The sequence below is a fragment of the Gadus morhua genome, chromosome 21 (genome assembly GCF_902167405.1).
Source record: "Gadus morhua chromosome 21, gadMor3.0, whole genome shotgun sequence".
Classification (NCBI taxonomy): domain Eukaryota; kingdom Metazoa; phylum Chordata; class Actinopteri; order Gadiformes; family Gadidae; genus Gadus; species Gadus morhua.
In genome coordinates, this window is record NC_044068.1 from 17,913,077 (window position 1) to 17,927,082 (window position 14,006).

The 14,006-nt window shown below is 45.3% G+C and overlaps 1 protein-coding gene across 1 annotated transcript in view; it reads right to left on the bottom strand.

Annotated features, from left to right (window-relative positions):
- Positions 1–14,006, bottom strand: part of ppp2r5a (protein phosphatase 2, regulatory subunit B', alpha isoform) — a 37,180-nt gene continuing 23,174 nt past the window's right edge. The window contains 9 exon segments of the mRNA XM_030344940.1: positions 1–1,709; positions 2,716–2,817; positions 4,941–5,068; positions 5,582–5,701; positions 5,952–6,002; positions 6,985–7,038; positions 7,373–7,481; positions 9,114–9,173; positions 10,357–10,487. Coding sequence (XP_030200800.1) covers positions 1,463–1,709; positions 2,716–2,817; positions 4,941–5,068; positions 5,582–5,701; positions 5,952–6,002; positions 6,985–7,038; positions 7,373–7,481; positions 9,114–9,173; positions 10,357–10,487 — 1,002 coding nt within the window. The 3' untranslated portion in view covers positions 1–1,462.

The window sequence follows — 14,006 nt, forward strand, 5'->3', positions numbered from 1 at the left end:
TTTTTTTGAGTAGAAAGATAAAGTAGACTTTATTTTATGGGGGTTGAGAGCCAACATAAGGCATAGCATTACAAAACGTTCCCCACACTGTCGTATGTCACAGAGACTGGAATGGTATACTGACACAGACTGGACCTACAACGGAAAGCAGACTCTTCCTTAAATAGGAACACGACTGAATAAAAGGTAATTCCCAAGTCATCCCCAGAATCTGGTGAAACCCAGTTAATATCCGGTACAACAAAAACAGAGATCTCCCAGTGTCCGAAATACACAGAAGTGGACTCCCATTGGGGATCTTGTAGGCTGTGAAGTCAGGAGTGGTCCCACAGAGAATGAATTCAGAAATGGTTGAAGACTCAGGACACTCGTCAAGGCGGTTCTATGGTGTGTGGTTTGCACATGTGAAATGGCAGCACTACAATACAATGCAGCTCTTGTTGGCGTTCTATCTGCAAAACTAGACAATCTTTCAGGTTGCAGTTTAAAGACATTGCTCTGACAATTTTTGCTTTAAAATCTGCTTAATATTGGAAACATTTCTGTATTCATTTCAGCTGCAATCAAACACTAAGGTGTAAATTGTCTTTTGGCTCCAAGTCATGTAGTTAAAAAAAATAAAATAGTTAAGCTTCACGCATAAGATTAACAAAAAAAAGCAAAGAAAATACATGAAAAATACAAAGACACCAGCAGAATACTAACAACCTTTAATGTCTCCCTCAGAGACGCTGAACAAGGTTAACTTCTACAGCTCCAGTCATAATCATAGATAACTGAGTCCTACAAACCGGTTGCATTCAACCCCATTCATAACTGATTGGACACTAAACGCTGCTCTGTATAGTTAGATTTTTTTTGTTTCTGTTTTTCTGAGGTTAGGTCGTGCCCCCTCTTCTATTTACACCAATACTCTTGATCTCTGGTCCCGGACACTCTAGGGTTGTGCCTTGTTTCTTCCCTAAAAGGTTTTTAGTCATTTGAAGCAGATTGGGAAACACATGGAAAGAAAATAGACACAATCTTAAAAATGGCAAATTCAGCATTCAAACTGCTGCTCATATGATCAGTTCAAGTCATTATAACCCCCATCCCATAATCCTATATAACCATACACTGAATATCACAAAAAAAATCTTTTCTCTGTTAAGAAACTAAATGTGAAAGGATAAATCTCAGATCAGACAAAAAAAATAATAATTATATACTGTAGCCACACTGTAACATCCAAAAATAATTTCAAGTTGAAATATATCTTTTTTTTCTGCCCAGGGGTTGCTGCCATTACAAGTTGCTCTACATCAGAGATTTCATATACTGCTGAGGTCTCACCATTGTCCCCCCCCCCCCCCCACCCCCATAACTCCACTCCTTAACCCCCTCCCCCCAACCTTACAGCCCGTCCACGGTGTCAAACCGTCAGGTATTAGGAAAATATATATGAAGCAGTAGGAGTCCTGGGTCAATAGACCCCCGGGGGGCCCTCGGCCGGCACTGCGGGGGCCGGCGCGTCCACCTCCATGTCCTCGTTCTGGGCTGCGTCCGGGGGTCCGCCGCCGCCTCGGTTGTTGTTGTTGTTGACATTGTTGTTGTTGGCGTTGGCGTTGTGGAGCATGTGGCTGTTGCTGTGGGCCAGGCCGGAGTGGCTGATCTGCAGCTGGTCCAGCTTCTCCCACAGCTCCTCCCGCTCCTGCTCCTTCTTCTTCTCCCTGGGAGGGGGGGGGCACGGGGGTTACAACAAGTTGGTCAAGGAATGGAGACATAGAGACCCCCACACACACAGAGACCCCCACGCACAGAGACCCCCACACACACAATGACACCCACACACACACAATGACACCCAACACACACAGAGACCCCAACACACACACAGAGACCCCAACACAAACAGAGACCCCCACACACACAATGACACCCCCACACGCAGAGACCCCCACACGCAGAGACCCCCACACGCAGAGACACCCACACACACAGAGACCCCCACACGCAGAGACCCCCACACGCAGAGACACCCACACACACAGAGACCCCCACACGCAGAGACACCCCCACACGCAGAGACCCCCACACGCAGAGACCCCCACACACACAGAGACTCCCACACACACAGAGACTCCCACACACGCAGAGACACCCACACACGCAGACACCCATACACACAATGACACCCACACACGCAGGGACCCCCACACACACACAGACACCCACGCACACACACAGACACCCACGCACAGAGACACCCACGCACACAGAGACTCCCACACACGCAGGGACCCCCACACACACACAGACACCCACGCACACACACAGACACCCACGCACAGAGACCCCCACGCACACAGAGACCCCCACGCACACAGAGACCCCCACACAAGCAGAGACCCCCACACAAGCAGAGACCCCCACGCACACAGAGACCCCCACCCACACACAGAGACACCCACACACAGAGACACCCACACACACAGAGACACCCACACACACAGAGACACCCACACACACAGAGACACCCACACACACAGAGACACCCACACACACAGAGACACCCACACACACAGAGACACCCACACACACAGAGACACCCACACACACAGAGACACCCACACACACAGAGACACCCACACACACAGAGACACCCACACACAGAGACACCCACACACAGAGACACCCACACACACAGAGACAGCCTGTCGGATGGAGCCCACTCACCGCTGACGGTCCGCTTTATAGGAGGCCGTGAGCTCATCAAAGAGCGTGCTATTCATCTCCATCAGCGTCTTCAGGACGTTGTACACCAGCGAGATAATTGTCCTTCACCAACACAAAAACATATGCCATAATCAACAACATGAAGGACAAAAGGCTAACAAAGCCATCCATGACCTGCCCCAAGCAGTAGCAAAGCACCTCTTCACCCATTATTTAGGATGAGCACGTCGGAGCGGGCCTAGAGTGGATCAAGACCCACTGCCTTCCAGCCGTCTACCAGGGGATATAGAGTAGAGTACGCTTGTCTTCTGTTGACTACAGGTCCAGTTTTCCCGCTCCACTGTTACATCATTAATTATGCATAATTGATTATGGAGGTGCACACTTGATGAGATTGGAGGAAGACCTCTTGATCTGCTTGCTGTTTATTGAACAATCAGAAGCATGATGAAATTAAGTCAAGAAATAGGGTTTGATGAACTGGAGGCCACATCGCACTTATCTTCACATAACAAACATTTTCAGTAATTCTGTTCTGATACTTTAGTATTCGATAATGTACAACCCATTTATTATATTTTATAATTAAAGCGTCATTATTATAACTCATATTTGATTGAACCATTTAACGTAAGAAGTTCCTATACTTAAATTATGATACTAATAAATTGTACATAATTATCATTATGCAATGTTAATTATTATGCAATCACAGGCTTTTAAGTCCATCCAAAGTGGTTGCGCAATAAGCGGCCTCATTAAGTATACCATGCACTGTGAATAATCAACCGGGAGCGGAGACATTATGCCACAGCACAAACCACTACAGTCCAGTACCTTCCAAACAATTAGCATATCCAGCCTTGATTTTACAGCTGCAGTCATAACACAGGGTTTATATAGAAATTCTAAATTGAATTAAATTGACTACCTTTAATACCTTTTTTAATACCTTCACCATATTTTCTTAATACCAACTTCAAGAGAGACCATAGGAGTTGGATTAATCAAGATGTCCCAATGGGACTTGGTCCATAGTTTTTAATCAATATGTCACAAAGTAGACATAGACAGAGAGTGCCAGAGGGAGAGAGTTTTTGTGGCAGTGTTGAAGTTAAGTTATAATTACCTTGTTAAATATTGTTATTTCAGTGTAAAGGTTTTACATGAAAAAGTGCCGCGTAGTAACGCATTACACACAACACTAGGCGCGTTTACATGGACACTCCTGATCCGATTCGATTTCTAATCAGAATAGATCTATTCCTATCATGCAATCCGAATGTACTGTATATAGGCCTATGGCATTTACAAAAGTGGTAAGCTTACGTTCGTATGTCTCTCGCGCACAACCGTTATGTTGGTCTGGACTTATATGATATATGTAAGGGATAAAGTTGTAGTACAGAACGCCGGTCATTATCGGGTAAATAAGCCCCGACAGGGTGAACTGGGCCGCGAGGCGAAGCGGTGTCTTGCGCCGCCCTGAAGGGTATTATTTTCGATAATGACCGGCGACGTTTTATACATTATTGCACGGCTCCTTGCCAAAGCAGCAGAAAGACGAAAGACGTTGACGTCGCTTCGAAACCGGACGCGCTGGGGTTGTTTGTTACCGGACTACTTATGGCGTAGTAAGAAAGATGTGAATCAGGCCAAAAATTCACTTTACTTGACTGCGGTCAAGTTCGGTATGCATAAAAGTACCGACTAACCAATTGCGAAATACTGCAGCTGCTGATGCCATCTCTCCAAGATAGAAAGTAGCCACACCCACCCCAAACCAATTGGAATGAGTGTATACATGTCGATTATAGCGGACTACACCACCTCTTCTCTTTCTCTTCTATAGCACATAACCCCGTTGTCTGATCACAGTTTAATTCATTTTTCACAATTTACCAGCTCTCGTTTTGAAGAATAATCACTGCGCCATTCGTTTCAATGGAAATCGCGACGGTCTGTACTTTTAACATAAAGTGTAGTGTTTTCTGATTACAGTTTAATGTCAGTAAGCTGACAACATCGCTAATTAACAACGCAACTGCAAATTAATCACACAGATATAACCATGGCAACCGGTCAAACAAATGTTATTTTTGCGATCATTCTTTAAACATCGATTCCCCCAGCCAGAGGACCGGAAATTTGCATTTCCCCATTATTGTTAATCAGCGCCTTCTCTACAACAGCAGCAATAGATACGTCCAGAGCGCCACACTTACGGGTTCCAGTGCTCTTTAGAGATCCTGTACAGACTGCCGAACATGATGGGCAGGACCTGGTCGATGTTCTCCTCGATCAGGCTCAGGATGTACTCGTTGTTCCAGAAGTAGAGCGCCCGCTCGGCCACCTGACAGCAGAGGAGAGAGACGTTGGGACGGAGCAGCGGAGAGACACCTCCTGGATGTTAGTGCTGCACGATTTGGTGAAAAAGTCATATTGCGATTATTATTGTGGACGATTGCGACATAATAAACAAATGGTGTCATGAGTCTACTTGCTTGGTTATCAAGGAGAATGCACAGATTACTGATAATTTTAAAATAAAAGACAAAAAAAAATGTTATTTCAAAATAACAATATTTTACAAAATTAAATAAAATAAAAAATCTATTTTTCAAAATAAAAGGCATTTCTGCAGCGCAGAAGGTTTGTTAGGTTTCCTCAATAGTACAACTAAATGGAATAAATAAGAAAATACAAATCTCTAAAATATATATATATTCTTTTTGCACATTTTTTAAAAATTAAATCGCAGCCCTTTGCGGTTATACAATCGCAAAGGCTGATATCGCGATTGCGATTAGATTAATCATGCAGCACTACTGGATGTTCACCAGGCCCTGCTCCAAACCAAGAATACCTGGAAGTGGGGATTAGCCACACATCTGGAGATCTGCTTGAACAAGGGCTCCTCGATCTTCTTGAACTGCGTGGGCTCAATGACGTCCAGGATCTCCTCGATCTCCCCCAAGTACATCACCTAGGGCCAACAACACACTGTGAGAGGGGGCACTTGCAGACAAAAGCAGGCTACAGATAGTGAGAGTGTGAGTGTGAGTGTGAGTGTGAGTGAGTGTGAGTGTGAGTGAGTGAGTGAGTGAGTGAGTGAGTGAGTGAGTGAGTGAGTGAGTGAGTGTGTGCGCATGCATGTGTTTGAGCACGCATGTGTTCGAGTGCGTGTCTGCGTGAGGGTGTGTGTGAGCGTGTGGAGTTAACAGTAGCTAAATTACCTCTTTCTGGCTGCAGGTTTTAGGCCAAAACTTCAATAGCCCACGTATGACCTGGGGGAGTAGATTACATTCAGAGCATTCAGGGAAAGGCATTGCATTTGGACAGGTTAGAGGTCACCAACAGGTGGACCACGGTCCGGACCCAGAAGCGTTCCCATACGGCCCCGGCCCTGAAGCGGGTTATGAAATAAAACCTGACGCTTCTATTTTAACCGGCACAGCTTCTGTAGTCTTTACGTAGGGGTATAGCGGGTGAGGAAACGCACGGACCAGTCGCACGCGATTCAAGCCATCCCACCTGACACTACTCAGCCAATTAAGTTTGTGCATTCGAGGCGGTAAACATCGCAACTCAGTGAAGACAGATAAGCGAGTTAGAGGCAAGTTATACATAAAAAGGCGGCAGAAAGGAAAAGAAAGATAGCAGTACATGTAGAGAAAACAAAAGGAGAGATACAGGCGAGTGAGACGGAGAAGGGGACAGATACAGACGGGTGACAGAGAGACATGGATAATAATAAGCGTCAGTGTGAAACGCCATTATGAGACAAAAAAAAAAGTTTTGAACAAACACACCCCCTCAAATCTGAAGTGAGATCCCAGATAGAAAGTAGTCTCAGAGCCCAATATGACCAGTGCACCAGGATACTGAGCCCCACATTCACTGTCCAACAACGTGCTCAAAAGTGTTCTCTCAAGAGTGGCTTGTATTTTGGGTTAACACAAAAAGCCATTTACTGCTGGAGGAGTTGTAATGAATGCATGAGTGCAGTACTTTAATTCAAAATGCATAATTTTCTCACTTTATAATTTTATATCTGCAGTCATACATATTCTGTATTATTGTATATATTGATTACATGTAGATGTTGATACAACTACTATATAGATAATAATAAATAGATATCACACTAAACAGTTAGACAATATGATCTTCCGGACCTTTGCTTCAAGAAATGTAACTGGACCTCTTTCTATTTTAGTTGCATACCCCTAGTTTAGAATATGGAATGATAATGATAAATCATAGTACCGGCTCAGTCAGGGTAGGGTCCTTCTCCAGGAACTGGACCACACAGTAGGCCAACTGTGAAAACAAAACAATCGGAAAAAAGGCAGTTTGAATACATGATCTCCATTTGCGTGTTGATGTGAACAAGTAGAAGTCTGGGACCAGACATGTTCTTTTTCATCCACCAGATGGCACTACAATACAAGGAATCAGCCAAACAGGGCCACACTCGCAGCCAGCTGTGCTATATTGTTTTCCCCAAACTGATTAAGTCAGGCTGCAGGTGAACACTTAAGAAATGATTTCTGTACAGGCTTGAAGAAACGTTATAATCGTAGAGGTCAAAACAAATCTGGAACATACTTTAGACGGTATAAAGTAGTTGATTAGACCTCTCAGTCCTTCCTACCTGTGCATGGAACAAGGCCAGTCCCTTGGCAGTGTGCATTGGAATGAGCACCTTCATCAGGAACTGTTTGTGCTCCGCCTTCAGAGGCAGGGCAAAGCCGTTGATGATGCTGCAGAGGGGGGGCACAGAGGGGGACAGCAGTCACAAGGCTGTCTGACAGGAGCCCGCACTGGGACCGCAATAGGACCCAGCGGGGAGGGGGGAGAGGCCTCTTTTAGGCCCAATCCCATTTCTACCCCTTACCCCTTCCCCTTCCCCCTCCCCCTTGTTTTGAAGGGGTAAGGGGAAGGGGTAAGGGGTACAAATGGGATTGTGTCTTAGGATATGAGAACCAGAACGAGACAGCCGAGGGTAAACTGTGCATTCAATGACTGGGCTCGGAACCAATTAGGAACGATAAAGAATACGGAAACAGCATCATATTTACTGTTCCAGAACACAACGGTATTTGTCTTAAAACGACTTACAACGTTATTGCTTCATTCCAACGAAAGTTTCTAAAAGAACAGGCTGGGGAAATGACCACCACTGTTTAAAACTATGATGAACATAGACTGCAACCTGATTAGAGTCCGGTAACGGTCTGATTGTATCAACGAATAAATAGCCATAAGGTTACTATTTTATGTCTCCAGGCACTTAAGAGTTCTATGCTAAAGTGCAAGCTTACAGTAAAACCGCGTGAGCTGCCACGATCACTTTTATGATAATGTGACTCATAATGCTAGTGGGCTGGCATGCATCTGATCGGCTATAGAATTATGTCAAATCAGAGCGGTTGGTCTACGGTGTTGCAAAGGCCAGTTAAATTCATTGGGATCCACTCTGCTTGGTATTTATGAGAAAATATATGCCATGAAGAACAACGTTTCAGTGGCCGTCACGCTTTCTTTCCATACCAGGTCTGGTCTGTGGTTGGTTTTGTTAAAAGGCTGTTGAGTCAAAACAGGATTTATTTCCACTGCCCGTTCTGATCATCCCCAGGAAAAGATGGTTGGGGGATGACTACCAGCCACTCTTTGACACTGTAGAGCTGAGGACCATCACACACAATGCACAGTGCCGGATAGAAAATAAACCAATAGGCCACATCAGTTGAGGTTTGTTTGTGGCACTTTTTCAGGCCTAGGTCTATTCGGTGCCAGTGGGTTGGCGTGCACCTGATAAGCTCATACAAACCCAAACAAAAACACTCATTGAACGGAGCATGGAATTAATTAGTTTTAACAATAATGTTAAAAAGAATTTAAGCGCAATTGCGTTCTAGGAAGGAAGGGTGGGGGGGGGGGGGGGGGGGGGGGGGGGGGGGGGTGATACTTTGTGATACTTTTTCAGAACCGTTGTTGTTTAAGAGCGATTTAGTGAGGTAGTATATGAAAAGCACCGTGGCAATATGCTGAGAAGCTTAACCCTTGGCCACCAAAATAAGCCGCTGCTCCACACATCCACACCACCGTGGCGTTTTACTGTTGGTTTCCGGGAAGCCTAGCCCTTTCTCGGTCAACTCCTGCCCAGGCACAGATCCACACACCCAAGAACAGCCACTGGCTCTTAAAGTTCAGTCATTACGAAGGTAAATACAACATGGTTACAATAGCTACAATGTCCACGGTAAATATTGACAAATAACCACAAATCAAGCAAACAAAGCAATATTTTGCATAGTGCTAATCTAATAATACGTGCCCAGATGTGGGTCACATTGTGATTGACCAAAAGGCACAGGACCACCTGTACTCACCTTCCAAGGATCTCCAGGAGCTCAGCCACTCCGTTGAAGTGGTCAGTCTCATAGATGAACCTACAAAAAACACATTCAACCACCATCAATACATTGAACCTGCATCAATGCCAGTAATCTGCAATCCCTTCCACTACTGTAAGCAAGTCTTGCAATGGTGGGATTCTTGAAACATACAAAAAAAAATACGAAAAAAGACACCGACGCAATAAGATAATGGCTGCATATTGCTCACAGCAGGGTGTAAAACACTAAAAGATAAAATGGCCCCTGGCTTTCATGTGCATCCTGTTCATGGGCCATCTTGAAAAGGGAACCTGAAACACAGCTACTCTCTGAAACAGCCCCCCCGCCTCCCAGTAAACAGATCAATAAAAAGATACTGAAAGGGATCCGATAGGGTACCCGTTATCGACAGCGGGTACCAGCGCCTGCTTGGAGCCTGACAACTGGGCCGCTATATTTAACCAGCCGGCAGCAACAGATGGTCGGAGTGAGCACATCCGTTGTCTTTCATGCCTGTTGGAAAAGACGTCAAGTGCCCCCCCCCTCCTCCCAACACCTTACCACTGTCTCACGGCAACAGCATAGCTGGTGCTTGGTTCTATAAGGGGGCTGGGACAGGGGAGGTTCTGCCTTCCTGACAGTTTTAAGTAATAGGGGTGTGTGACGGGCGCGGTGATCTTGAGGCTGGTGCAGCACAGCATGGATGGGCCACAGTGTCGTTTCCCCTTTCTCCCGGGCACAAACCCTCTCATGGTCGCCGGGTCAAACCCTCGCTGCTGTGTCCACATTAGACAGGATTACGTGTAGGTGCCATTCATGAAATGAAAACATCAATACGATATACGACGACGAACCACTGAGTTATCACTCAGAATTACCGGCCTATCCATTTGTTCTTTGGCCTTCGTATATGCAAATTAATCTACTGTTAGTCTTGAAAAACTACTGTGTTTACATTTTATTTGGATCGGCTCCACTGAAATATAAATACCGATCCAAATGAGACTTGCTGTTAAAGTAAAGGTTAATTAAATAAACAAAAAATAAATAAGTTGTAGTGCAGTGAGTGTCAAACAATGTGTTTTTGCTAGTCTCATTTGAAAAGCGATTCACCTCGTGTTTGACCAATGAGAACGCACTCGTAGCAACTCCAACCCCGCCCCCAATGACGATCCCAAAACCCCTCCCTTGTGTTTCCCCTCACCCCCCATTTTGATGTAGAGTGCGTGGGTCTCACCGCAGGAAGATGTTGTTGATCTGCTTCCTGATGAAGGCCCGCAGGCCCAGGAACTTCCCGTATATCCGATGCAGGATGGTCTTGAGGAAGTCCCTTTCCCGCGGGTCCTCGCTGTCAAACAGCTCCAGCAGCTGCAACAGACACACGGCCATCAGCCTCTCCCCAGCCCAGACCTGCTGGGACTCGCAGCGCTCTGAGCCGGGTGAGCCACGCTCGCCCGGGGAGCACCGGGGGATATAGGGACAGAGGGCGGGGGAACTGTTTGTGTTTCAATTCACCAAACAACGTGCATCTGTTTGGAATTAAATTAGGCATGATTTATTCATAGAGATGACCACCACCTACCATTTTGGTTCAGTTGATACTGCCTATTGTGAATAACTTGGGCAGGAGCAAAGTGTTTACTCCAGTCCACGGTGAGTCAGTCGTATGGGATTCAACCTTGTGTCTCATGTTGAGGCGAGTCATGGTGAGGATTCACCCTTGTATCTTATAAATATAACACCCATTGACACATGAGTAATTCTAATCTCGGTACACACGGGATGTAATCTTTTAATTATCAGCACTGCATCCATACCCCATGCTTTTGTGGAACACTGTTCAACATCAATTTACTCGTCCAAATATTTAAGAATAAATATCACTTTGTCGTCATCTGAAATGACCAGGGAAAACCAAAAAAGACACACACACACACACTTTTCTATAGTGTGCAATGCCACTTCATAGTCTTAAGCCTCTTCTCACAGAAAGTCTAAACTGCAATCCAACTTTGCCACTTGATTCTGACAGGCCAGGCTAAACAGAGGGAAAGGAGGGTTGGATGTAAACATACATTCTTATTACATTAGCGTATTGTTTATCCCAGCATTCCCTGCATACATATTCTGGTCATGCAAGGCTGCAAAGACAACCCGCGAGTTTACAGCACGAGCCACAGCAATCCTGAGACGTTCTCAACGGGCCACTCTGCGGACAGCGAGGCCACAGCGTCTGGGAGCCCCCGGTCAGGGACACGCATGGAGCGTCTTGTTTCCATCCAGCCGACCGGAAAGGCACCAGGCAGAGCGTAAACACGACCACTCTCATGCCGGGCCCCGGAGAGCCACTGGGTCAAATTCATTGCATAGAAGCACGGTAATATCAGTGTGTGCGGCCACTGATGCACACACGCTGTAGACGGGGGGGGGGGGAATCAAAATCAGACCCCTTTAATGTCCACTTCTCAGACCGTCTGAGAAAGAACAATAGGAGCGCTGCAAGGAGATAAGAAGAGCGCATCGGTGAGGTACGGCTCTGTTTGAACACCCCTTTACACTATTGATTCCCAGGAACAGAGTTCTATTTTTAAGAGCAGCGACTCCCACTTCTACAGGGAAGAAGAGATCCACCTTAGACTAAAGCTCAACCCGCGCCTCGCTGTGGAGTGCAACGTACAACGATAAGGTATCCAGTAAATCATACACAGCGAGTGGGTAAATGTACAACAATCCTGTGCCGTGCTGGGTTACGGTAAACACACCTAGCCACCGGCCCCCTCCCCCATCTGTGGTTATGGGCTAATGGGGGTGGCCCCCGAAAACTCCCTTAAGTGAATGCTGGCAAAGAGTGCAAGAAGGTACATTTAAGAGAACGTGCTACTGCTCTAAAGAGGTTGAAGTGGATTGCATGAAAGGGCCAGTATCGAGCCAACCTTTCAGTTTATCACCAGATATCACTAGGCAACTACTCAGACAGGTCAAAGATAAGAAAACAGCATTTAAGCCATGGCTTGTTAAGGAGTTAATTTGATGACTGAGCCGGAAACCGTTTATAATCTCATTTGAGGTGGATTTGTGGCATTTCCATTGTCGCACAAACATAAAAACAAAGGTTCTACATCAGCGTCGTAAGAAGATCTGTCTTGAGTTGACTGCCTCTGCATGAGAAAATTGAGACCCTGGCTAATTTCAGACTAATCAGGTCACCTTTTCCGTGATTGGTTAATGGAATCCAGCTTGCCTTTCAATCACAGGAAGGTGACTGCAACAATTCTCAATGGCAGACTGCAGCAATTTATCTTTGGCATTAGAGATGTCAATAATGGCTTCAGCAAACCCAGAGCAATTGCAAAAACAAAGTAAAGAGGCAAACACTGTAGTTTGTCTATACTGGTAGCTAGGTCTCAATCATATCTGTGTGTTCATATGCACACACGTCATGATGTATATATTCATTGTATTGTATCGTATAGAATGCAGTGGTTACTGCTAACTGCTTATGATAGTATAAGCATTTGTAAAGACAACACCAAACACCATCAAAGCTGTCTCACTGCGTCTTAGTGGCTCGATCAAGATTAGATTATTGTAATTCACTGTCCTCTGATCTTCCTAACTTGACCACGAGAGACCTCCAGCTTGTACAGAAGGCTGCTGCTAGATTTCTGACTAGAAAGAAATATTTGAGCATAATACTCCTATTCTGCCTCTCTACACTGGCTCCCAATAACCTGCCAGATCGGATTTTTAAAAAGGTGCTACTGCTTACCTATAAAGCCTGCACGGATTAGCACCCTCCTACCTGAAGGACCTTATCATTCTTTATATTCCTTCTCGTCCCTCTGGGCTTTTGGGAGCTGGCCTTCTTTCACTACCAAAGGTTAAAGAGGAATCAGCAGGAAACAAAGTGTTGGCCTATCTATGGAATAGTCTGCCACCTGTAATCAGGGAAGCTGACTCTGCCGATATATTCAGAGCAAAGCTGAAAACCTCCCTCTTCACTTTGGTACCTAGGGGTGCCAAACCAGCTGCTGTTGCAGATGCCCGGACTGATGCTGAAAGCGTGGATGAGTGTCAGCAGCTGTGTCTGACTATGTGAATGTTTCTGATTGTATCGATGTGTGTTTGCGTAGTGGCTAAATTAGAAGTTGTCCACATCTTTTTTGTGCACCGTCCCCCTTCTATATCGTCATTCTGTCTCTTTCAGCGTGTTTCATTGACTATGACTAAATGCCTGGACTCCCCTTACAGTTTAACAGGCCAGCACCCCATCACCATAGACATCATTTATTTATGCAACTCTAATTAACTAAATGATTTAAAATGTTGTGCCTGTACGTACAGTATGTCATTTATGGCACTCCTAACCCTCCCTGGAAGGAGGGATCCCCCACTGTGTGTTCCTTCAAGATGTCTTCCTTGCTAATTAAGGGAGTTTTTTTCTTGCCCTCTGGGGGACTAGGGCTAAGGGGGGTGTCAAAAATATATGGCCTGTTAAGCCCTTTGAGACTGTTACTGTGATTAAGGGCTATACAAATACATTGAATTCAATATCATTTCTCCATATGGAGTTAAGTAGTGACAGAAAATAATAAAATAAGGATGGCAGTGTAGAATTAAAATATACAATCGCTTGTTGGATTTGAAGGTGGGAAAAACAAATCGCACAAATGCCTGATTGAAAGACATTCACAAATGGTTTTTTTTAGTGCGTTTTCTCACATTTTTCTATTTCTAGATTTGCATTCTCACAGCTCTATTAAAACAGTAGCCCAACTGTTCACACATAGTAATACACTGATACACAAATACACTAGTAGAGGCTTCTCAGGCAGAACCACAGAGGGCCTGAATCACACCCAAAACATCAAACCCCCAGCCTGCACC